General features: G+C 34.5%; 1 protein-coding gene across 1 annotated transcript; it reads left to right on the forward strand.

Moving 5' to 3' along the window:
* The first annotated feature begins 899 nt into the window (after positions 1-899).
* LOC115699029 (probable terpene synthase 11) lies at positions 900-10,801 on the forward strand. The gene is made up of 8 exons (XM_061101947.1): positions 900-1,169; positions 1,273-1,549; positions 2,897-3,272; positions 4,126-4,344; positions 4,443-4,491; positions 9,687-9,776; positions 9,886-10,134; positions 10,210-10,801. Exons 1-8 carry the CDS (start codon positions 951-953, stop codon positions 10,495-10,497), a joined length of 1,767 nt encoding a protein of 588 aa, XP_060957930.1. The 5' UTR covers positions 900-950; the 3' UTR covers positions 10,498-10,801.
* The last annotated feature ends 13,539 nt before the right edge of the window (positions 10,802-24,340 follow it).

Consider the following 24,340-nt stretch of genomic DNA (forward strand, 5'->3'; position numbering starts at 1 on the left):
TTTTTACAGAATTTTACATAGAAACTCCTATTGCAACTAGCGCTGCAACCTAAATTATAACAAAAAATCGTACAGAAACCCATATTGCAACTAGCCCTGCAACCACTTTAGAAACCCAAACCGTAAATTTGAAAAAAAAGTTAAAAAAAAATAGTATATGGGGTAATTCCCCTAATTTTTATATGTATATAATAATATATATAGGCTAATTAAGATTTTTGTCCCCCAAATTTTAATATATTTATGTACCAAATTATATTTTTTTGAACATATAAGACCGTTAAAAATTTCTCCTGGATTATTGAAATTGTTGGATGTAAAAACTTTTTGTCCAATTATATAGTAAAGAAAATCTAGCATGAATCAAAGTTCACTAGACATGATTTGGTATGTTTCAAAGTTTGAGGGACATGATTTGGTAGATATTAAAGTCTAAAAAGCATAATTTAGTACATGAACAATCACCGAATTAGTAAAATTGAATGAAATTGGACAAAAGTGCTTAAATCTAACAATTTCAATAGTTCAAAGAGAATTTTTAATTGACAGAGAAATTCAGAGAATATAATTTAAAACATGTCAAAATCCAGAAAATAAAAATCTTATTTAGTCTAATATATAATAATTTAATACAAATTAAAATTTATCAAAATATATTATATAGAAATATAATATATAACTCAATCTATTATTATATAACACAAAACGAGTCAATATGCTTTCTTAATTTTATATTATAATATAGATTTCTTATTTTACGGTATTCTCTTGTCCATAATGCATTTGCAAGTTGAATAATATAAAAATATTAATTTGTACAGTTTATTGGTTGGTTTTTGACCACTATTAAAATGTATGCTGTCATAATGCATGCATAATTGCATCTATATATAAATTTATGGAGCTTGTAGTAATTAAAACTCAGCATACAGAAGAAGAATATAGAAATAATGCAAATGGCAGGAGTGAAGTTCATTAGCTACTCATCTTTATACTCGGCTACTTTCTCAAAGAGGCCATCGGTTATTAGAGAAGTTTATTCACTGAAGAAGAAGAAGAATTATAAGCTTCCTCGTTTTGGTAATCCATTATTCATGTCAACAAAATGCCAGAGTATATCATCATCATCATCACCACCACCATTATTGTCAATAGATCATGATCCAGGGGTACGTAACTATATAAATATATACTAATATATGTAGGAAATATTTAGTTTCATTATTTTTCTAATTTATGACATAGAATGGATTTTATTGTATGAATAATTAGATGGTCGCTGATTATTATGACAATTATAAGAGTACTACCTCGGAAGAGCTGTTGATCAAAAAGGTTGAAATGGCATTACGAAAACCTACTGATGATCAAAGTTACAAAATGAGGCTCATAGATAGCATCCAACGGTTGGGAGTTGGCCATTATTTCGAAGAAGAAATCAAAGTAATCCTTCAGATGTTGTCAGATTTCAATTCCGGCCAAGATGACCTCTTTAACACGGGGCTTCGTTTTCGGCTACTCAGGCATAATGGCTTTCCAACTACCTCAGGTATATTGTAATTGTAGTAAATGTTTTATGAAATAATTTATAAAATAAAATCAGTCATGGCAATAGAGTTTAGTGTAAAACTAATATGATTTATCAAAGTGAATTAACATGTACAAGGATGTTCCTAACGAATTGGGACACTCAACAAAACTAAATATGGGGCTTCTCTAACATATTTAATTTAAAGAGATATTTTTATAAATATCCAAAAATAATAAAAAATTAAATGACAAAAATATGAATTTACAATTTGTTTAAAATTATGGACGCGCGGTTGTTTTCACAAAAAATTATATTTGTATTGAATTATATGTTATTTTTATGGTTCACTCTAGTAAAATAAAATATTTAGGGCTCGTTTGGAACGCCGTATTAGGTCGTATTGTATTGTATTATATTGAATTGGATTATATATCATATTTTTATATAATACTATGTTAAACTTTAATTTATACTAAAATATTATATATTTAGGTGTCCATAAAAGTTAATACCACATATAGTTTTACATAAAAATATTGCATAAAATGCAATTCAATATAATACAATACAATACGACCTAATACGGCGTTCCAAACGAGCCCATATAAAATAATAAAAAGAAATGTAATTTGAAGCACTTTGTGTAAAAATATCTTAATTTAGAGCTTAATTTGTTTAGACCTTCTGAAATGGGAACGTCCACCTCTAACAAATATTTTCCTTTTCAAAACAAAGAAAACTCAATTTTCTTAGGACCAGGAAAGGATCCTGTCCAAATTTCCTATCAATTTTTCTGTCTATCTAATTAAATATTGCCACGTTAATTAATAAATTAACTACACCGTTAATTTATTAAGCTTCTTCCGTTATATCACTCCACACATTCCTTATTAAATCAATTCTTGTTTTCTTAAATGCATATGCAGCAGGACCCACTAAGCATTAGGCCATTTCTAATGGGATTGCAAAAAACTCAAATATATAGTGTAATTTTTATAGAAAAATATTCTAATTTAACTTTAAATGCTATCTTATATATATAAGGGAGTCTAATTTTAGTGGGTCTTTAAAGATTCACACATTTAAGAAAAATTAAAAACTACGTTCAGAATAAAAAAAAAAAGTTTTAAGAAAAAAAAATGAAAAACCAAAAATAAATGTGCAGTGTGGAGTCAATGTTCGTCCCAATATATTACATTTTTTTTTAAAAAAAATGAAAATTAATATTTAATGAGTATGTGTACAATGATGTAACGGAAGTTATGCTGTGAATTTATTTATTTAATTGTGTAGATAGAGAAATAGATAGAAAATTTAGACAGAGGATCTGGATTCATTTTCTTAGACCATTATTATTATGTACAGATGTTTTTGACAAATTCATCAACCAAAAAGGAGAAATAGAGGATGTAATAATGGGCCAAGACACATTGGGTATGCTGAGCTTGTATGAGGCATCCTACCTTGCAGCAAATTGTGAAGAATCATTGGTGAAGGCAATGGAATTCACAAGATCTCATCTGAAAAGTTCGATGCCTTTCATAACCCAAAAGCTACAAAATGAAGTTGCCAAAGCCTTGGAGCTCCCTAGACACCTGAGGATGGCACCATTAGAAGCTCGAAACTACATCGACGAATATGGCAAAGAATTAAACCACTGCCCTGCTCTTCTTGACTTAGCCAAGTTAGAATTTAACGAGCTTCAGTCACTCCACAAAAGAGAATTAACCGAGATCATAAGGTAATAAATTTATGTACGTTATTAGTTATTTGAATTATTGCATATATTCCAGCAGTCCCAACTCATTAAATCTAAATATATAGCTTACTTCATTTTCTTATTAGCTACATTTAGATGAAAGTGAGCTAAACACATTTTAAAAATTTAAAATATATATTTGTTTATTTTTTTGGTTTATAAATAAAATATTTAGAGATATAATATTTAACCATGTAGAGAAAAATATAGAAAAATGTTATTATAGTAAAAGTAAAAGTTTGAAGTAACATAAAAAAAGTGAGGTTTAGTAAAATGGCATTAGTACTAGCTTGGTTCAGAGGAGATATTTAAGGTTTAATATATTTTGCTTTTTTTTTAAAAAAAAAAGAAATGCAAAATTTATTAAAAAAATTTTGTTGTTATAGAAGAATTTAAAATTCAGGACAAACCTTTGTCCAAACACACTTTTTTATACTAGTAACAGTGGTTGTTAGACGTAGAGCAACACTATTCGCTGATCGCGGAATAATACTGCAAGAAAACCACTACCAATAACAGCAGCTAATAAAAAATACATATTTCATAAAATAGTTTGAAAACTAAAATTAATGTAAAGCTTATTAATCCAACTAATGGAATCACTATTAATAATGTAGATTTTGAAACTAAACTGATGCACAAGAACCAAGTCCAAAAGAATGGCAAGTAGCACGCCAAATTAGCTGAGAAATCACCTAATAACACACCTGATAACCACGCCAACCAAACCACACCCTCTTCATCGATCCCATATCACTCCCCTCAATCCAACAGAGCAAAGGATTAAGGTTTAATATATTAATGTAACGAGGATGATATTGTGTTTTTGTTTCAGGTGGTGGAAACAGTTGGGTCTGGTTGAGAAACTTGGTTTTGCAAGAGATCGACCCTTAGAATGTTTTCTATGGGTAGTGGGAATATTCCCTGGGAAATGCTATTCCAACGTCCGGATTGAGCTGGCCAAAACTGTTTCAATCTTACTAGTCATTGATGATATCTACGACACTTACGGATCTTTGGATGAACTCCACTTGTTCAATCATGCAATTCTAAGGTTGCATATACAATAAACTAATACATAAAAACATACATAACAGTTTGAGTATCAGTGCTAATTTTGCTTTGTTCTCTATTATATATTTTTTTTATTAGATGGGATCTTGGTGCAATGGACAAGCTTCCTGAGTACATGAAAATATGTTACATGGTATTAGGAGATCTGTTGTCAGAGTCGGTTAGTAAGTTGTTATTACTGTTCAGAGGTTGTTATTTCAGTTAGATTAAGCTTGCTTCATTTCAATCTGTACTGGTATGTACTCTATATAAATTGACTCTGCTCTTGTATCAAATTCATTAAGACAATAATACAAACAGATCTCTTTCCTTCTTTCTTTCTCTTTCCCTGATCTTTCTCTGATCTTTCTCTTCTCTTTCACTTTGCTACTGCTATGATCTTCAAGCATGAATAGAAGGATTAACAATCCTAATATGGTATCAGAACTTGATTTTCCTCCGTTGAGTGCTAACATGGCGACTGTTGGAACTCAGAATCAAGCAAATCAATCGAACCTGGGAAACACTACGAATTCGTATCCTGCACCTCAAAGAAATCGAAACCGAGCTTCAGATGAGTTCTCCCCTGTCTATTTTTCTCACAATCTTTCTGTAAAGCTTAACGATCACAATTTCTTGCTCTGGAAACAGCAGGTTCTTGCTGCTATTCGTGGAAATCGCCTATTGAAGTTCATCGAAGATGTTGCTCCACCTCCACAATTCTTAAGTGATGCAGATCGTGCCTCCAAAACGTATAATCCTGAGTTTCTTGACTGGGATGTTCAGGATCAGCTACTGGTTTCTTGGATCCTTTCGTCGATGTCCGAAAGCCTGCTTACTCGAATGGTGGGGTGCCATACAGCTAGACAGATTTGGTCTACCTTGGAAAAACACTTCACGTTGCAAGTATCATCCAAGATTCTTGAGTTCAGAACCAAATTGCAAAATCTAAGGAAAGGTACTCAATCTCTCAATGATTACTTACTTAAAGTCAAGCAACACGTCGATCTTCTTGCCTCTGTTGGTGAAATTCTCAGTGATCGCGATCACATTGCTGCGATCTTCAAGGGGCTTCCAAGTGCCTATGACACGTTTGTCATTTCGACTAATACTCGCATTGAGGGATACACTGTGGGGGAGATTGAAGCTCTGCTTCTTGCCTCAGAGTCCAGGATTGAGAAGACTGACCAAGAACCTGATCTTAATGTCAATCTTGCTGTCACTGATGCTGATCCACAACAACCAGAAGCAAATATGGCCTATCAGAATCGATCGAGACCAAGTTTTCCTCCTGGTTTTTCTCCAAGAAGTAATATGCAATTTGGATCTTATGTTCCCCATTTCTCTGGTTCAAGAAGCAATTCCACTCCCAGAGGCACTCCATATTTTCCAAATATGTTTACTCCCAGGGGATTCAACTACAATCTGCCCCAATATAATCCTTCTCAATTCCCTCAATCTAACCGAGGGGGTAATAATCGTGGAGGCAGGGTTGGTTCTTCTTCAGGTCGTCCCCAATGCCAACTCTGTCATAAAGTTGGTCACACAGTGGTGGATTGCTTCTACAGATTCGATAAGAGTTTCACCGGGGTGTCACCAAACAACACTACATCTCCCCAAGCTCACCTGCTGCATACTATGAATCAGAATGACACCAATTGGTACCCAGATTCTGGTGCCACGAATCATTGCACCCCTGATGCTCAGAATCTTGCTTCTTGCACAGTCTATGAGGGCCCAGAACAGCTGTTTGTTGGGGATGGTACAGGTTTGTCCATCAACCATATTGGCCATTCTTTCATTTCTAATTCCTCCAACTCTTCTCCTCTTTTGTTAAATAATTTGCTCCATGTTCCTGCTTTAACTAAGAATTTACTTAGTGTATCCAAATTTGCTAGAGATAACCATGTGTTTTTTGAGTTTCACCCTGATGTGTGCTATGTCAAAGATCAGGTCCATCATCAGGTGCTCTTGACTGGGACGTACCGGAATGGCCTGTATTCCTTTGACTCATCCGAGGTCCATCTCAGTCCCTCTCCTTCCACTCCTGCTGTGTTTTCCACTCCTTCACATCAGTCACAAGTTCAGCCACAAATCTTGACTGCTTCGGCTTCTATTTCACCTCAGTGTACTGATTCCACTTTCATCAAAACACAGCCTTGTATGTCTTCCTTTGATATTTGGCACAATCGACTTGGCCATCCTTCTGAAAGGATAGTCAAGTCTGTGCTCAATGCATGTAATCTGCCAAGTGTTAATAAAAGTTCTAATTCCATTTGTTCAGCTTGTTGTTTGGGCAAAATTCATAAATTTCCCTTTCCCAAAACTTCTGCTACTACATATACTAAGCCTCTTGAGCTTGTTGTTTCAGATCTATGGGGACCCTCTTTTACTCCTTCAGTCAATGGTTATAAGTACTATGTCCACTTTGTTGATGCATATTCAAGATTTACATGGATCTATATGCTTAAAACCAAAGATGAAGCCTTAAAAACCTTTCAACACTTTAAAGCTGAATCTGAATTACAACTTGGCACTAAGATAAAGGTGCTTCAAACAGATTGGGGGGGAGAGTATAGGTCATTCACTAATACACTACAAGAAGCTGGTATTGTCCATAGGCACCCGTGTCCCACCACTCATGAACAAAATGGCTTAGCTGAGCGCAAACATAGGCACATTGTTGAAAATGGCCTCACTTTACTTGCCCAAGCATCCATGCCCTTAAAGTTTTGGGATGAAGCATTTAGGACAGCTGTTTATATTCATAACCGATTGCCTACACCTGTCCTTATGCATAAATCTCCCATAGAAGCACTCTTCAATGTTAAACCCGATTACAATAGCTTTAAGACATTTGGATGCTCTTGCTATCCAAACATTAGACCCTACAATAAACATAAGCTCCAATTTAGGTCCTCTCCATGTACCTTCATTGGTTATAGCTTAAATCATAAGGGATATAAATGTTTAGATGCATCGGGTAGAGTTTATATTTCGAGGGATGTTATCTTTGATGAGTGCACTTTTCCCCATGCTTCCCAAAATCACACTCCTATAACATCTGATGTTATGTCATCCTTCTATCCCTCTGCTACCATTCCTACTGTGTCTACTCCAACTTCCCAGTCAACAGATGCATCTCCCACTGATCATGGCTCTGTCACTAATGATTTTCTATGCAGCTCTTACATGCCTTTGCAGGTTCCCACCATTCCTACTGTGTCTCCACCAACAACAACAGCTGTTCCTCGCTCAGTTACTGATGCTGAACCAATATCTGCTACTGCAGACACTTCATCAGCACCAACACAGGAGCCTAATGTCTGCTCAGCCACTAATCGGTCTGCTTCTGACACTGTTGTTGTGCCTCCAAGAGCAGAACCCACATCTGCTACTGCTGCCTCTAATATACCTGATCCTAACAACAACACAGCAGCCTCTCAAAATACTCATTCTATGCAGACTCGTGCCAAGTCTGGTATAAGGAAAATGAAAGTTTATTTGGCTACCAAAGAGCCAACAAGTGTCAAACAAGCTTTGCAAAGTGCTCAATGGAATGGTGCTATGTCTGATGAAATGGTGGCTTTAAAGAAAAATAAAACATGGACATATGTTGTGTTACCTGAAGGGAGAGAGGCCATTGGTTGTAAGTGGGTTTATCGCAAGAAAGAGAATCCTGATGGAACCACATCCAAGTACAAAGCTCGTCTTGTGGCTAAAGGTTTTCATCAGCAACCCGGTTTCGATTTTACTGAAACCTTTAGCCCCGTGGTTAAGCCAGTCACCATTCGTGTGGTTCTGTCCATTGCTATATCTCGAGGATGGAATATTAAGCAATTGGACGTTAATAATGCATTTCTCAATGGAGATTTGCATGAGGAAGTTTACATGCACCAGCCCCCCGGGTTTGTTCTTCCTGATGCTCCTCACCTTGTGTGCAAGCTTCACAAGGCCTTGTATGGGCTCAAACAGGCTCCACGGGCTTGGTTTGACAAGTTACACACCAGTCTTCTTGCTCTTGGGTTTACATCCTCAAAATCTGACAGGTCTTTGTTCATTTTACACACATCCTCCTCTACTACATTCATCTTGGTTTATGTAGATGATATAGTCATCACCGGCAGTGACTCCACTCTCATAACCACCATCATCAACTCTCTGAATTCTCAGTTTTCTCTCAAGGATCTTGGCAATCTAACATATTTTCTGGGTATTGAAGTTCAGACCACACCTCACGGGTTGCACTTATCTCAGTCAAAGTATATTCGTGACCTTCTTATTAAAGCTCAAATGGAGGATGCTAAGCCTCTGCCAACTCCCATGGTAAGTGGTTTAAAACTATCTGCTCATGGTCATGAACCATTTGACAATCCTCAGCTTTATAGGTCGATTGTGGGGGCTTTACAATACTTGCTAATTACTCGGCCTGAACTCTCCTATAGTGTAAACAAAGTCTGTCAGTTCATGAAATCTCCTTTACAACCTCATTGGCAAGCTGTAAAGCGTATCCTTCGATACCTCAGTGGCACTATAGATTATGGTTTGCACTTCCATAAGTCTCTCTCAACTGATCTAGTTGCCTTTTGTGATGCTGATTGGGCATCGGATCCTGATGACAGGCGCTCTACTTCTGGATTTGCTATCTTTTTAGGAGGCAACTTAATTACTTGGCAATGCAAGAAGCAACAAACAATCAGCCGTTCCAGCACTGAAGCAGAGTATCGCAGCCTTGCTAATGTCGTCTCTGAACTCACCTGGCTTCAATCACTCTTTACTGAGCTTCAGATTACTCAATCCACAGCTCCGGTTGTTTGGTGTGACAACCTCAGCACCGTTCTACTTGCTGCAAACCCTGTCTTACATGCTCGCACAAAACACATTGAGCTTGATCTTTACTTTGTGCGAGAAAAGGTTCTTCGGCAACAAGTGCAAGTGAAACATGTTCCTGCCTTGGATCAACTTGCTGATGGCCTTACTAAACCAGTTTCTACTCAAAGTTTTTCTGGTTTTCGATCCAAACTCACAATTGATAGACCTACCAATTCTGAGTTTGCGGGGAGGTATTAGGAGATCTGTTGTCAGAGTCGGTTAGTAAGTTGTTATTACTGTTCAGAGGTTGTTATTTCAGTTAGATTAAGCTTGCTTCATTTCAATCTGTACTGGTATGTACTCTATATAAATTGACTCTGCTCTTGTATCAAATTCATTAAGACAATAATACAAACAGATCTCTTTCCTTCTTTCTTTCTCTTTCCCTGATCTTTCTCTGATCTTTCTCTTCTCTTTCACTTTGCTACTGCTATGATCTTCAAGCATGAATAGAAGGATTAACAATCCTAATACATGGCACTATACAATACTACTAATGAAATTGGCTACAGAGTTCTCAAAGAACATGGATTATGCGTTACACAACACTTAAAGAAAGTGGTACGTTCGTATTTATAATATTATGTATATGTCTTTAAAATTTTACCAAATATAAGCTAAAGATACAGTAGTTTGACAAGTTTGTATAATATTTGTTGTTGTTATACAGTGGTTAGACATATTTGATGCATTTCTAACCGAAGCAGAATGGTTCGACAAAAAATACACTCCAACTCTAGAGCAATATTTAACAAACGGCGTAACTAGTGGAGGATCCTACATGGCCTTAGTGCACTCATTTTTCCTCATAGGTCATGGTATTACAGACCAAACTATATCAATGATGCACCCATATCCTGAGATCTTCTCCCACTCAGGCAAAATTCTAAGACTTTGGGATGATTTGGGAACAGCCAAGGTACATAAAATTTTATTTAAAATTTAGTATATTTATATATTAAAAAAATATTAAATTATACTCGATATTATGTAGGAGGAGCAAGAGAGAGGAGATGTTGCTTCTAGCATAGATTGTTATATGAAAGAAGAGAATATTGAATCGGAAGATGAGGCCAGAAAACACATCAAGAAACTGATTAGAAGCTCGTGGATAGAGCTAAACGGAGAGTTGAAGGCTCCTAGTGCATTGCCTCGGTCGATCACCACGGCCTGTTTTGACCTTGCTAGAACAGCCCAAGTCATCTATCAACATGGAGATGATCAAAGCTTTTTAAGCGTAGAAGATCATGTACAATCTTTGTTTTTTCGACCCTGTCAATGATTTTTCATCAAAACCATATATATGTATAATAATACAACATTAGCATCATACACGAAGTTTTTACCATTAAAAAAATGAATGGAAAATGCAAAAATAGAATTCCATTCAAGAACTTCGAGACCCAACAAATTACGCAATTTAATCATGTCATATCTAAATTCAGTTGGAGTTGGGATTTAGGGACTAATACAAAATTTGATATAATAATAATTACATTAAATAAAATTGTACTGTTTTTTCTTTTCTTTTTTTTTTTTACTATAAAAAATTGGGGACATTATAAGAAAACCAAAAAGTTCTGGCCTCCTCTTGTTTATTGCTTATTGTTTTGTGTTTAATGTTGTTAAATTATGTTGTTCTGTGATTGTGATCAGTTATCGAATATAAGGCCTCCTTTATTTCTTCCCCTGTATATTGTTGTAACAGAGCTTGAATTTGGAAGTCCTTAAGGACAGGCCCCACACGAACAATACCTCTAAGAACTTTCCTCCTTTGAACCAGATTAGTGCCCAACAACTGATTATAGAAATTTAAGAGCGCTTTGTTCACTACCCATACTTAATTCATAAGCCCAAAATCCATTGGCATCATTCATAGCATAGACAGAATTCTGCAATATCCTCATACACAAGCTATTATGAAACATCCTTGAATTATTATCACCCTCATTAAGCCATGCCATTTTAGCTTTTTGCTTCATGAAAGAGTAATACGCCTAAGAAACAGTAGCAAATTCTTTTCTAGCTAGCTGAAACTTCTGTAGCTAAGTACTCAGTGTTTAACGGGTCGTTGTTTACCTCTTTTTCACAGTCAAGAAGTCTCTCTCTAGCTATCTTTTCCTTAACAACTATGTCACCAAAACTAGATTGGTCTATCTCCTTCAGAACGCATTTGAGTCTCTTAAGTTTCTGACAGAGACAAAACATAGGAGTTTTCTTCACCAGTACACCTGCCCAATCTCTTGCCAACCTACTTTGATACTCTAGATATTGACTATGAAAGAAACGAAGTGGTTTGTGACCAACAACCCTAATTGGGTAGACAGAAAAGTGATCAAAATTCCCTTCAGGTAAAAAGTTAGCTGCAACACTTGGAAATTCATCCATCCAAATCGGATTTGCAAGCATTCTCTCTAACTTTGTGTAATATCCTAAAGATTTGTGAGGGTTAGCAACCTTAAACAACTTGATTATGTGTTCATATGGGATTGTAATTATATAATCCAACATGAATCATCATATTTGTAAATTATTGACTCTAAGTTCCCCTTTATGTGTTTAGGAATATGTTCATAATTTGAGGTAAATTTGTAACTATCACTATATTTCTACTAATAGACTACATTATTATAACATAGAACACAATAATAAGATATAATAATTAGGTATGTGTACCTGATTGATCCATAGCAATTATCTCTGATTGATCCACAGCAGATACTCCAATTCGATAGTGCAATACTATCAACTAAGTCTTCCTCCCTAGATCTCTAAATCAGAAGCAGTTTGTTTTATCTGATTATCAAAAGGTATACAATTGTGATGAGACAATATGTATTTATAGAGTTAGGGAGGGGACTTAGCTACAAAACCCTAGTGGCCGGGCTCGCTCATCAAAGGCTTCAGTCAACTAGAAAAGCCCACACTTCTGCTTCACCTAGACTTTACTCACAGATGCTAAGCCCATTAACAATTGATCACCAACAACATGGGCTAACACAGCAAAGAACTATCCAATCAACCCAAGTTTTAATAAAACCAATAAAATTTAATGTAAGCCCAAATAAAAGTCTAACATTCTCCCACTTGGGCTACATTGATTTTAATACATATATATTATATATCAAAATAATTTGTTTGAAAACGACTCATGGGTTGAACAACAGGAAAACATTTGTGGCCACTTTAAAAAATGATAGTTCTCTGATAGCATCTCAACATACCGGTCCAATTTAACCTTTGATAATGAACTATGACAATCATATTGTTTTTAACTCAACAAAAGACATTCATAATCACAAATACCAAAGTATTAAATCGACACGGTCAATAAGTCTAGTAGTGTGGTAAGGAATTATGTTCAACATGTGATCAATTTAAAATAACATAATATCCTTATCAGTCCTCAATTTCACTAATACCGTGATGCTTAATAAATAAGCCAGTGAAATTAAACATACACCACTTAAAATAAGTAAGTGTCACTAAACTTGCATAAAGAATTAAGCCAACAACATATCATTGTCAATAAGCAAATAAATTTAAAAGACAATGATCACAACAATATGAACCACATGCTTTCAATTCAATCATTCCCGAGAATATAACAAAACATAATTGAAAACATATCCATTCAATAATAAAATATTGAAACATAAAATGTAGTTCATAACTTTATTAAGAAAATTATAAATAATAATTTCTAAAAACAAACAGAAAACAAAACTCTCACTAACCCAAAAGATCAAAAGATTCTAAAATGCCCATATTAACAACATGTTTATTAAACAACACGGCACTTAACCCTTTGGTTAGAGGATCTGCTAACATCGACTCGGTCTTGCAATTTTCAATAACAATGTCTCATTTCTTGACCAAATCTCTGACAGTGAGATACTTTATTTCCATATGTTTAGAAGCACTACTAATCTTGTTATTCTTTGAAAAGAAAACAGCAGCATTATTATCACAATAGATTAGCATAGGTGTGGAAATAGAATCAACCACTCGTATCTCCGAAATAAAATTCTTCAGCCACAAAGCTTGCAAAGATGCCCCATAACATGCAACAAACTCAGCATACATAGTAGATGACGTGATCAAAGTCTGTTTGACACTCTTCCAAGAAATAGCAGCACCTGCCAAGGTGAAAATATAGCCAGAAGTTGACTTTAAATCATCTACACAACCACCAAAATCTGAATCTGAATAACCAACAACTCGAAGAATGTCAACATGCTTATACACAAGCATAAAACTCTTCGTTCTTTGCAAATATCTCAAAACTTTCTTGGCTGCAACCCAATGATCAAGGCCAGGATCAGATAAATATCTCCCAAGAACATTGACTACGAAAGCTATGTCAGGTCGAGTGCAAACCTGAGCATACATCAAACTCCCTACTACACTTGCATAAGGGATGTTCTTCATTGCTCCTCTTTCCAAGTCGTTCTTAGGACATTGCTGCTTAGTGAACTTGTCCTCTTTTAGAATAGGAACAGAACCAGCTTTACACAAATCCATGTTGAACCTTTTGAGCACACGATTAATGTAAGCTTCTTGAGATAAGCCAAGAACTTTTCAATTCCTGTCACGATGGATCTCAATCCCCAAAACATAGGATGCCTCTCCAAGATCTTTCATATCAAAATTGGAAGACAGAAAATTTTTGGTCTCATTTAGTAGTGACAAATCACTGCTGGCAAGTAAAATGTCATCTACATAAAGAACAAGAAAAATATAACGACTCCCACTGATCTTCATATAAATACACTGATCAAACTTGTTCTCTACGAAACCAAACGATGTCACAACCTTGTCAAACTTCAAGTACCCTTTGGCGAGATGCTGTTTGAGACCATAAATGGATCGTTTCAACTTGCAAACTAAGTGTTCTTTTCCTTTCTCCTTGTAGCCTTCAAAGTTGAGACATATAGACTTCCTCATTCAATTCTCCATTCGAAAAGCGCTTTTAACATCCATTTGATGCAACTCTAAATCAAAATGTGCAACTAAGGCCATAATAATTCTGAATGAATCTTTAGTGGAAACAGGTGAGAAAGTTTCAGTGTAATCAATACCTTCTCTTTGAGTAAAGCCTTTAGCCACTAAACGCGCTTTAAACCTTTCAATCTGTCCCTTTTTATCCCTTTTAGCCTTTAAAATCCACTTACAACCTATTGGTTTAAAACCATCAGGTAATAAAACTAGCTCCCATACACCATTTTTCTTCATGGAGTCGATCTCATCATCCGTGTTCGTTAACCATTTTGAAGATTGTGGACTATTAAGTGCTTCACTAAAAGTGACAGGATCCACAAAATGATCAATATCATATTCTCCTTCTCCAAGATAAACAAAATTATCATGACACTTTGTTGACTTCTTTTGTCTCTGAGATCTTCTTAGAGGAGGTACTTCTGGAATAACTTCTCTTTGTTGATCATTGTTTTGAATAACATCTTCCACAACTGGAATTTCTTCAATAACAGGATTCTCATTAACAATAGGAGCTTCATCATTAATAGGCCCTTCATCAATAATAGGACCTTCATCATCTTCGATATCGGGAGCAATGTATTCATCAACAATGGGAGCATTACCAACTGGAGTAGGATGGAGACTACTATTATCATCTCTTGAAAATGACATAGGAATACAAATTCCTAAAGAGGACTCCCCCATTTCAAGAGATGTTGAAGGAATTTTTTCAGCAACATCAAATTCCAGAAATTTAGCAGTCTGAGATTCAACAATTCGCGTACCACGAGTGGGACAGTAAAAGCGATAGCCTTTTGAGCGCATTGGATAACCAATGAAATAACAACGATTTGTTCTCGGATCTAACTTTTTCAAATTAGGATCATAAATCTTTACTTCAGCTGGACAACCCCATACACGAAGATGATTCAGACTAGGCTTCCGCCCAGTCCATAACTCAAAAGGGGTTTTGGGAAATCGCATTTACTGGGAACACGATTTAAAATATAAGTTGCAGTCATAAGTGCTTCACCCCATAAAAACTCTGGAAGATTTGTTCTACTCATCATACTTCTAACCATATCCATGAGAGTGCGATTTCTCCTTTCAGCAACGCCATTTTGCTCTGGTGAACCATGCATAGTGTATTGAGCAACTCTACCATTTTCTTGTAAGTACTCTGCAAAAAGCCCCATGTGTTGTCCAGATTCTGTATAACGACCATAATATTCTCCTCCACGATCAGAATGAACAACTTTGATGACTCTTCCTAATTGTTTCTCAACCTCATTTCGAAAAATTTTGAGTTTATCAAGGGCGTCAGATTTTTCTTTAATTAAATAGGTGAATCCATAACGAGAAAAATCATCGATAAAAGTTATAAAATACTTATTTCTGCACAACGTGGTGGAATAAGGACCACTGATGTCCGTGTGGATAATTTCCAATAAAGATTGACTGCGGTTTGCAGTCTTCTTTCTTGTTTTAGTCAATTTTCCACGAGTACAATCAACACAAGTATCTTAATCAGAAGCATCAAGAGGAGGAAGTATTTCAGATTTAATTAAACGATCAACCCTTTCTCTGGAAATATGACCCAATCTTTTGTGCCATAAAAATAAGGATGTTTCCTTAATATGAGGTCTTTTACCCACAATATTCACAACATTAAAAGAGGAATCTAAAGGAGCCAATGACAACTTGTAAAGACCATCAGAATAAAAGCAATTTCCAATAATTCGAGAGTCAAGCATAATGTCAACATTATCATTTGCAAAATGAAAAGAATATCCTTGTTTAACCAAAAGCGGAAGCGAAACTAAATTCCTTTTAAAAGTAGGAACATAAAAAGTATTGTTCAGAATAATCTTATCACGAGACTGTAATTCAAGAATAAATGTTCCAACATAGATAACGTCAACTCCAACATCATTGCCCACTTTAAGCTTGGACTCCCTCTCACTTGGCTTCCTGAGATCCCTTAGCCCCTGTAAGGAAGCAGAAACATGAACAGTAGCACCACTGTCTAACCACCAAGAATCAATAGGAACATCAACTAGATTAGATTCAAAACAAACACATGCTAATGGATTACCTGATTGTGCTTGCTTCTTTTCTAACCAAGTCTTAAATTTGTGACAGTCCGTTCTCCGATGCCCCAATTTTTCACAAAAGTAACACTTCACATTAGAGTATTTGGACTTTCCATTGTTATTCTTCTGTTTATTCTTATGCTCCTTACCATTACCATTCTGTTTAGTAGCACCATCATTTTTATTCTTGAATTTTCCTTTTCCTTTGTTGGGCTTGAGGTGAGAAACATAGTTAGCAGATTCATTCTTCTCCCTTTTAAGCTTGCTTTCTTCAGCTACACACTGAGAAATTAGGTCGCTGATAGTCCATGTTTGATTGTAAGTGTTGTAGGCTGTCTTGATAAGGCTGAAAGAGGCAGGAAGAGCATGAAGAGCTCGATGAATAATGAAAGAGTCAGGAAGGGGAATATTATGATCTTTCAACTTGGACTGAACATTCACCAATTTCAGAATAAAATCTCGCACTCCTTTTAATTCATCATACTTAATTGTTGTCATTTCATCCATAAGATGTCCAGCTTCAGCGTTTTCTCCAGTGTCGTATAATTTTTCTACAGCATTGAAAAACTCTTTGGCATTTGTAGTGTCTGGCAAACCACTTAATAGATGTTCAGGAATGGATCTTTTCATAGTAAGAAGACTAAGACGACTAGACATTTCCCATTGTGCATGATGAGTTCTCTCGGCAGCTGTACTGGAGTCAGTAAGATCAGCAGGTTTTTCTTCTCGTAGGCACAAGTCCATATCCATTATGCCTAAAGTAAATTCCACATCTCGTTTCCATGTCTTGTAGTTGGAAGCATTTAAAATATGGATGGAAGCATTATTGTTGTTCACAGAAAAGGAGACTGAAAAATTCAAAAAATTAAAACTTGAATAAGCAATATGAGCAATGTATTAGAAAATATTGTAGAATCAACTGGTCATTATAAACTCCCCTTTGGGGTGAGAATATAACACACACATGATCTACCTTCATGAAGTTAACAACAAAGAAAAAAATACATATCATTTAAGAATTTTATTACCTTTGGGCAAATAAATTTCTTAAAAATATGTATTAATTCAAACAAAAAATAATAATAAATTTATATATTTAAATTATTACCTTTGGGCAAATAATTAAAATATATATATATATTTAATATTAACGCACTTCATGGAATGTGAACTAATATATGTAAATACTACCTTTGGGCAAGTAATTACACATATAGTCAACCAAAAGATATAATATTTTCTTCAACATTTGAAATTTGGTGATAAAACTATCATTGAAAATTAATAATTTTCAACCAAATTTCCAAAAGAGATATATAATCGCTTTTATTATAGTGATAATCAAAAAATAAAGTGTCCACCATAACACATTATTTTTGTATCAAACAACCAAGTTTTATAACTTTAGAACAACAAATAATCAAAAGATATGAATATAAGAAAATTGGTGGAGACTACATAGTCAAAATAAATTAAATAAGAGAGTGACTATGTTTTATGGAACGAGAAGAAACCCAAAAAATTTTCTATGATCGATAGATTTCGAAAAATCATCAAAAAAATTTTTTTAATAATTTTTTAACTACATAATTATCATTAAAATAATAATAATTATTAAACGGAGTCAAAAAATTAATTAAAAATCATAGAAAAATCAGAAATTGAATTTTAAGCACGCTGAAAAAAAAAACGTCGAAAAAGGACCTCGGACGTGGCCCCACGCGCCCCACGCGCCACCTGCCGCGAGTGGGCTTCGCTGGCTGGAACCTTCTTCTTCCTTCAGCCGGTTCCTGCAAACGGGTCACGCGACCCGGTTCGTGCAGTCGGGTCTGCAAGTGTTTTCCGGCCAAAAAATCGACGAAAACACCGAATTTTGAATGGGTTTTGTTCGGGTATCGATTTCTAGTCAATCTTTGTCTCTAATTTCGGCTATTAATTGCTAAAAAACAATAGATCTAAAGAAAAGCTATCCAAAAAATAAAGAACATAAAAAAATTGATTTGGAATATCAATCTTGATCAAAATACAAAATTAATCATTGAAGAACATTCATAAACAATTAAGAATGAGATATCTATAATCAATTTTAGATCAAAAACAATAAAATCAAAATACACAAATTATAATTTCATATTATAATCATATAAACCCTAAAACTTTAAAGTTAAAATTCTCTTAATATACACAATGATTTCATGCATATAATATATCAATAGAACGAGAATTTAATGATAAACAAAACCCCTAAAGTTTTAAGATTTAAAAACAAAAAATTCAACATAAAATAATAACGAAATTCATATGTAATTATGGATAATTAACATGTGCAAATTAATTATACTAATTATAGGTTCTAAATCATATACAATAGGCAATCTGATACCACATGTTAGATAAATTAACAATTAACCCAAGATCTATTTGTATATAACATAGAACACAATAATAAGATATAATAATTAGGTATGTGTACCTGATTGATCCATAGCAATTATCTCTGATTGATCCACAACAGATACTCCAATTCGATAGTGCAATACTATCAACTAAGTCTTCCTCCCTAGATCTCTAAATCAGAAGCAGTTTATTTTATCTGATTATCAAAAGGTATACAATTGTGATGAGACAATATGTATTTATAGAGTTAGGGAGGGGACTTAGCTACAAAACCCTAGTTGAAATTTGGGCCTGCTCATCAAAGGCTTCAGTCAACTAGAAAAGCCCACACTTCTGCTTCACCTAGACTTTACTCACAGATGCTAAGCCCATTAACAATTGATCACCAACAACATGTGCTAACACAGCAAAGAACTATCCAATCAACCCAAGTTTTAATAAAACCAATAAAATTTAATGTAAGCCCAAATAAAAGTCTAACAATCTTTTCCTTAACAACTATGTCACCAAAACTAGATTGGTTCATCTCCTTCAGAACGCATTTGAGTCTCTTAAGTTTCTGACAGAGACAAAACATAGGAGTTTTCTTCACCAGTACACCTGCCCAATCTCTTGCCAACCTACTTTGATACTCTAGATATTGACTATGAAAGAAACGAAGTGGTTTGTGACCAACAACCCTAATTGGGTAGACAGAAAAGTGATCAAAATTCCCTTCAGGTAAAAAGTTAGCTGCTAACACTTGGAAATTCATCCATCCAAATCGAATTTGCAAGCATTCTCTCTAACTTTGTGTAATATCCTAAAGATTTGTGAGGGTTAGCAACCTTAAACAACTTGATTATGTGTTCATATGGGATTGTAATTATATAATCCAATATGAATCATCATATTTGTAAATTATTGACTCTAAGTTCCCCTTTATATGTTTAGGAATATGTTCATAATTTGAGGTAAATTTGTAACTATCACTATATTTCTACTAATAGACTACATTATTATGTAGTAAAATTTATTTATTGTGTTACAGGTGACTCTCGTCGAGTTAATGCGATGGGGTTACAATGAATATTTTAGCTTGGACTGAGTTCGGAGTCCAATATTGTGTTTATTAAAGTTCTGAATAATTATTATAAGTGGTATTTTTAGAATAAATACCCTTTTATAGAATTAATTAGAAGTAGAGTTTATTATTTGTAACTAGTGATGCATTAATTTATTACTTGTTGTGAAATATTTAACATGCAAGAGAACATTAGGTGGGTTTTTCTGGTGCAAATTTTGAGTGTGAATCGAACCCACTTGTTTGGGAGTGCGAGTTTTCAAGTTTCGGGTGCAGGTTGGGACGGATTTGGTTGGGGTGGGCAAATTTTGCATTGGACTGGGCTAATAATTTTTTCCAAAACAAAAATATATATATAATATAAATCTTTATTTGTCATTTTGAACTTGAAGCACCAAAGGGCAAGGAGAAGGAGCTACCACTGCCAACGTCTTGAAGCTTCTGCACACGGTCGAAGATCGAGGGAAGGTGTTACGAAAATTGTAAAATCAATACGCAAGTACACGCAATTAAGTAGTAAATTCACGCAAGTGAGGTCGAACCACAGAGAATTGAATTAATTACCACTAAATTATATTTATGATTCTATTTGGCAAATCAATACTTTTTACGATTTCAAAAGAATAAAATAACTCAAGAAACTTAAATAAACAAGTGAATATTAATCAAGATGAGAGAATAGGGAGGAGAATCTTGTTGCTTGTTTACCCAATCATTAATGCCTAATTGCTATCCTTTTCTTGAAGTGAATGACAGATTATAATTAACCTAACTCTTTTCAGATCTTTTAGGTTCTAAATCACATGTTCTCTAATTAATCCCTTAATTAAACTAACATGAAATCAGCATTGAGCAATAATCTAATTGTCACATAAGTCATGCAAATACTTTCGTTTCACATAGAACCTCGATTATCCAATTTTAGCATTCTCAATTCTCACTTTTCAAATTTAGAATTGAGATCATAGAACATGTAGAAGGTGATCTAGGTTACACATGTAATCAAACACAAATATAGATAATTTCACAATAAAGATGGAGGAATGACAATTATTCATTAACTAGGCAAAAACTTTAAACAACATTCATCATCCTCCCTAAATGGGAAATTTAGCTCATAAAAACAATAATAAAAACATCCATGATTAATTCTAAAACAAAACTAGACATAAAAGATAGATAGAGGGTAAAAGAAAGAAATTAAAAGGTGATATCGCTCCGGGTCTTCAAGATTGCTTCCTCTCCTCTTTCATTCACTTTTCAGGTCTGTTCTTGCTTGCTTTGACCTTCTGAATCGTGTTCCTTATATAGGAATGAAAGGTGTGCCTCCCATTGGAAAAAAAAATCTGAATTAGGTCAAAAATCGCGTTTTCCGTACCTGGTTGCGACCAACTTAAAGGCTGGTCGCGACTACAAGCAAAACTCAAAATACCAAGGTTCTGCCAAATCTCCAAGTCGCGACCATGGTCGCGACCAGAGAAAAGGGTCGCGACCTGGCTCTTTGCTAGTCGCGACTAGTGACACCCAATGAGCAACTTTGGCCGATTTTTCACCAGTTTGTCCCGTCTTTTCGTCAATTGACTGAATTTGAACTTTAATACCCTGGGAACCTGAAACAAGGAAAATCAAGCGTAAAACCGCTCCAAAAGACACCAATAACTGAGAAAATGCTTACTTATTAGACCCGTAACATAAGCTAAATATAACCTAACAAAAAAAGAAGAAGAAGAAGAAGAATATTATAATCTAGTAGTGGCTTGGGGTCTCGCTGTCGCCGGACCTACTCGGGGTGGGACTCGTCATCGATAGAAGAAGAGGAAAAAGAGAAGCAAGGGGGAGGGTTGGGCGCCGTCAATTTTGTTTTTTTTTTTTTTTCTTATGATTCTTTTATTTTTAGCCTAAAAGTTTTAGGGCGGGTGGTTCGATAAGTATAAAATTAAGGGTATGAAAAAATTTAATAATGTACAACCGAATTTCATGTGGGATGTAACTCAAGTTTTAGAATTGTGTAATTCCTTACTCTCGAACCTGGCTTGGTTTGGTACCAGATTTTACCTATCATTTTTCAAAATCCAATTTTTTTTGGGGAATACAGGTGGGTACGTTTTTTGGTACAAATGTTCTACCCTAAGTGCACGTGTTGGTGTTGTTACAAGTAATAACTCATGCAAATGAGGTCAATCCCACAAGAACTGTAACTAAGTACTAACAAATTGAATATTTGTTTCTATTTAGCAAAATAAAACTTTAGTTTGAGAAAAGATTATTGATGTTTTATAAAAGAAAACTCAAGAAGGTTATTCCTAAGAAAATAATCTTTTATTTTTGATTTGCTTAGTGTCAATGAACTTTTAAATTAAATGTTTAAAAATTATTACAAACTAAATATGTAATATCCCAGAAAATATAATGATATTTAATTGGACATATTTTATTAAATATGTGATTGTATTAAGATTGGGGTAAGAATATGATCCTACTTAGGCTAAATGTGTGAAAATTAGCGTAATCTAATTAATGATTAAATAAAGCTTAATTTATTAATTACAGAAATTTTATTGGGTTATGTGGGTAGAGTAGCTACCACTTTTGAAATAAAAGATTTTTGGATATTGTCGACCTTGGAATTCAGTAGAGTGGTTAGAAATGTCACGACAATTAAGTTGTGTTGTATTGGGTTTATACCGGACTAGTTGAGAAGTTTAAGTTAACTATTTGACGAGAATGAATAGAAAAGACTAAATTACCCTTAGGTTTTATTTAAGTTTTAAGTTTTAAAGAGGGGCAAAGTGGTCATTTTGGTGGAGTATTAGAATTTTTGTCCTGAGTGCTTTTAGGCTGAAATTATGTTTAAATAAATAAGTTTTATTTCTTTCTTTTATTAATTTTTATCAAATAGAATAAATGAGAAAATAAGAAACCAAGAAAAGTAAAAAAAAAAAAAAACCTCTCATTCTCTTTCCCTTCTCTCGACAACCCTAGAAAACAAGTCAAAACCAAAAATTTAACTCCATTCCTAGCAGAGATTGATTGTAGTAGCAAGGTGAAGAAGCTGAACAACTTGGAGGTAAGTATTCTTTCTAGTTCATAGTATTTTACCATGGTTTGGATTAGGTTTGGGATATGAACTTTGTGATTTTGGGATTGTAGCGCCAAATTAAGTTTGGATTATGTTATTAGGATTGATTTAGAATTTAATTAAGCTTAGATTATATGATTTGAGTGGATGTTGTGTTCAAATTGAAGAATTGAGCTTAGAACACAATTTTAAGGTTCTATCATGGTGATTTTTGTAATTGGATGAATTATTGTAAATGAATGCTTTGAACATGCTGTATTCATGTTATAGAACTGTTTTGTGAAGTTTGGGAACAATTGGTTAGGTTTGGAGCAAGTTTTGGGACTTTAAAGATCTAAAATTTTCGAGTTTCTGGTGTGGACCGGAATTCCGGATGGTACATGGCTGCACCAACCGGAATTCTGGATGGTCAATTTTCAAGAATCGTCGATTTTCGTATTTTAGCCATAAGTTTTTACTCGGGTGTCCGTTTTAGACATTCTATATACCATTTCGAAGCTTATAAAGAGCTCTACAGTATGAGACATAAATTAGAGCCAAAAGATATATTTTATTTTAGGGTGTTTTTACCATAAGATTTGGTAAAAAAACCCTAGGTTATTTTATGCCGGTTTTAGACAGTATTTTGGAATAGACCCTTATTGATTTACCTTTGTCGTGACATAGGACCCGATATTGTCGAGCATCATTCCACTTAGGTCGGCCCACATACTTGACTTTGGACTTGAGGTAAGAAAAGTATTATGCACCGTTTATGGTTAATGACTATAATTGTGATAGTCTCGATTGTGATAAAGATTCTGACATGTGTTTAATGTGACTCGATTATGACCGAGGGAAATGTTATGAAACGATTATCATCATTGTGACTCGATTATGATCGAGGGAAAAAGATATGAAACGATTGTCATCATTGTGACTCGATTATGATCGAGGGAAATGATATGAAACGATATTATCATTGTGACTCGATTATGATCGAGTAAAAGATACGGTCATTACCGTTATGAGTAATTACTTGTTGAAACCGCGGATAGGTTTCTTACTTATCGTTCGCGTTATCGGGCAACGGTAGTGACATATATAGCTCGTTGATAACGAGTGGTAAGGGTGCTTTATGAAGCACTGAGTTTAGGTGATTATGGTATTGTATAAGTAGAGTGCTTAACGAAGCAATGAAATTATGTGATTACAATGATGTATGACTAGAGTGCTTTACAAAGCACTGAGATTATATGGTTATGGATTGGATGAATGTCTATTTAGTGAAAAGATTAAATTGTTAATTATGAGTTACTATGGTTATTATTATAATGAGAAATATGAATGTGTTTGCTTGGATGTTAAGTTGAATACACCTGAGCATGGTGAATGTGTAATGATCCACTGGTATGTATTATGATATTAATGCTAGTACTTTCTATGCTTTCTGTCAAGTAGCTTTTCTTGCTGAGTATTTGTGACTCACGGGTGCTTCATGGTGTAGGTAAAAAGAATAGCAGATATCGTTCGA

Source organism: Cannabis sativa, chromosome 8 (assembly GCF_029168945.1).
Source record: "Cannabis sativa cultivar Pink pepper isolate KNU-18-1 chromosome 8, ASM2916894v1, whole genome shotgun sequence".
Lineage (NCBI taxonomy): Eukaryota > Viridiplantae > Streptophyta > Magnoliopsida > Rosales > Cannabaceae > Cannabis > Cannabis sativa.

Coding starts and splice junctions, on each gene's coding strand:
- LOC115699029 (XM_061101947.1), top strand. CDS start 951: ATGCAAATGGCAGGAGTGAAGTTCATTAGCTACTCATCTTTATACTCG. Junction 4,492..9,686: donor CTGAGTACATGAAAATATGT/TACATGGTATTA, acceptor TAACAATCCTAA/TACATGGCACTATACAATAC. Junction 10,135..10,209: donor ATGATTTGGGAACAGCCAAG/GTACATAAAATT, acceptor GATATTATGTAG/GAGGAGCAAGAGAGAGGAGA.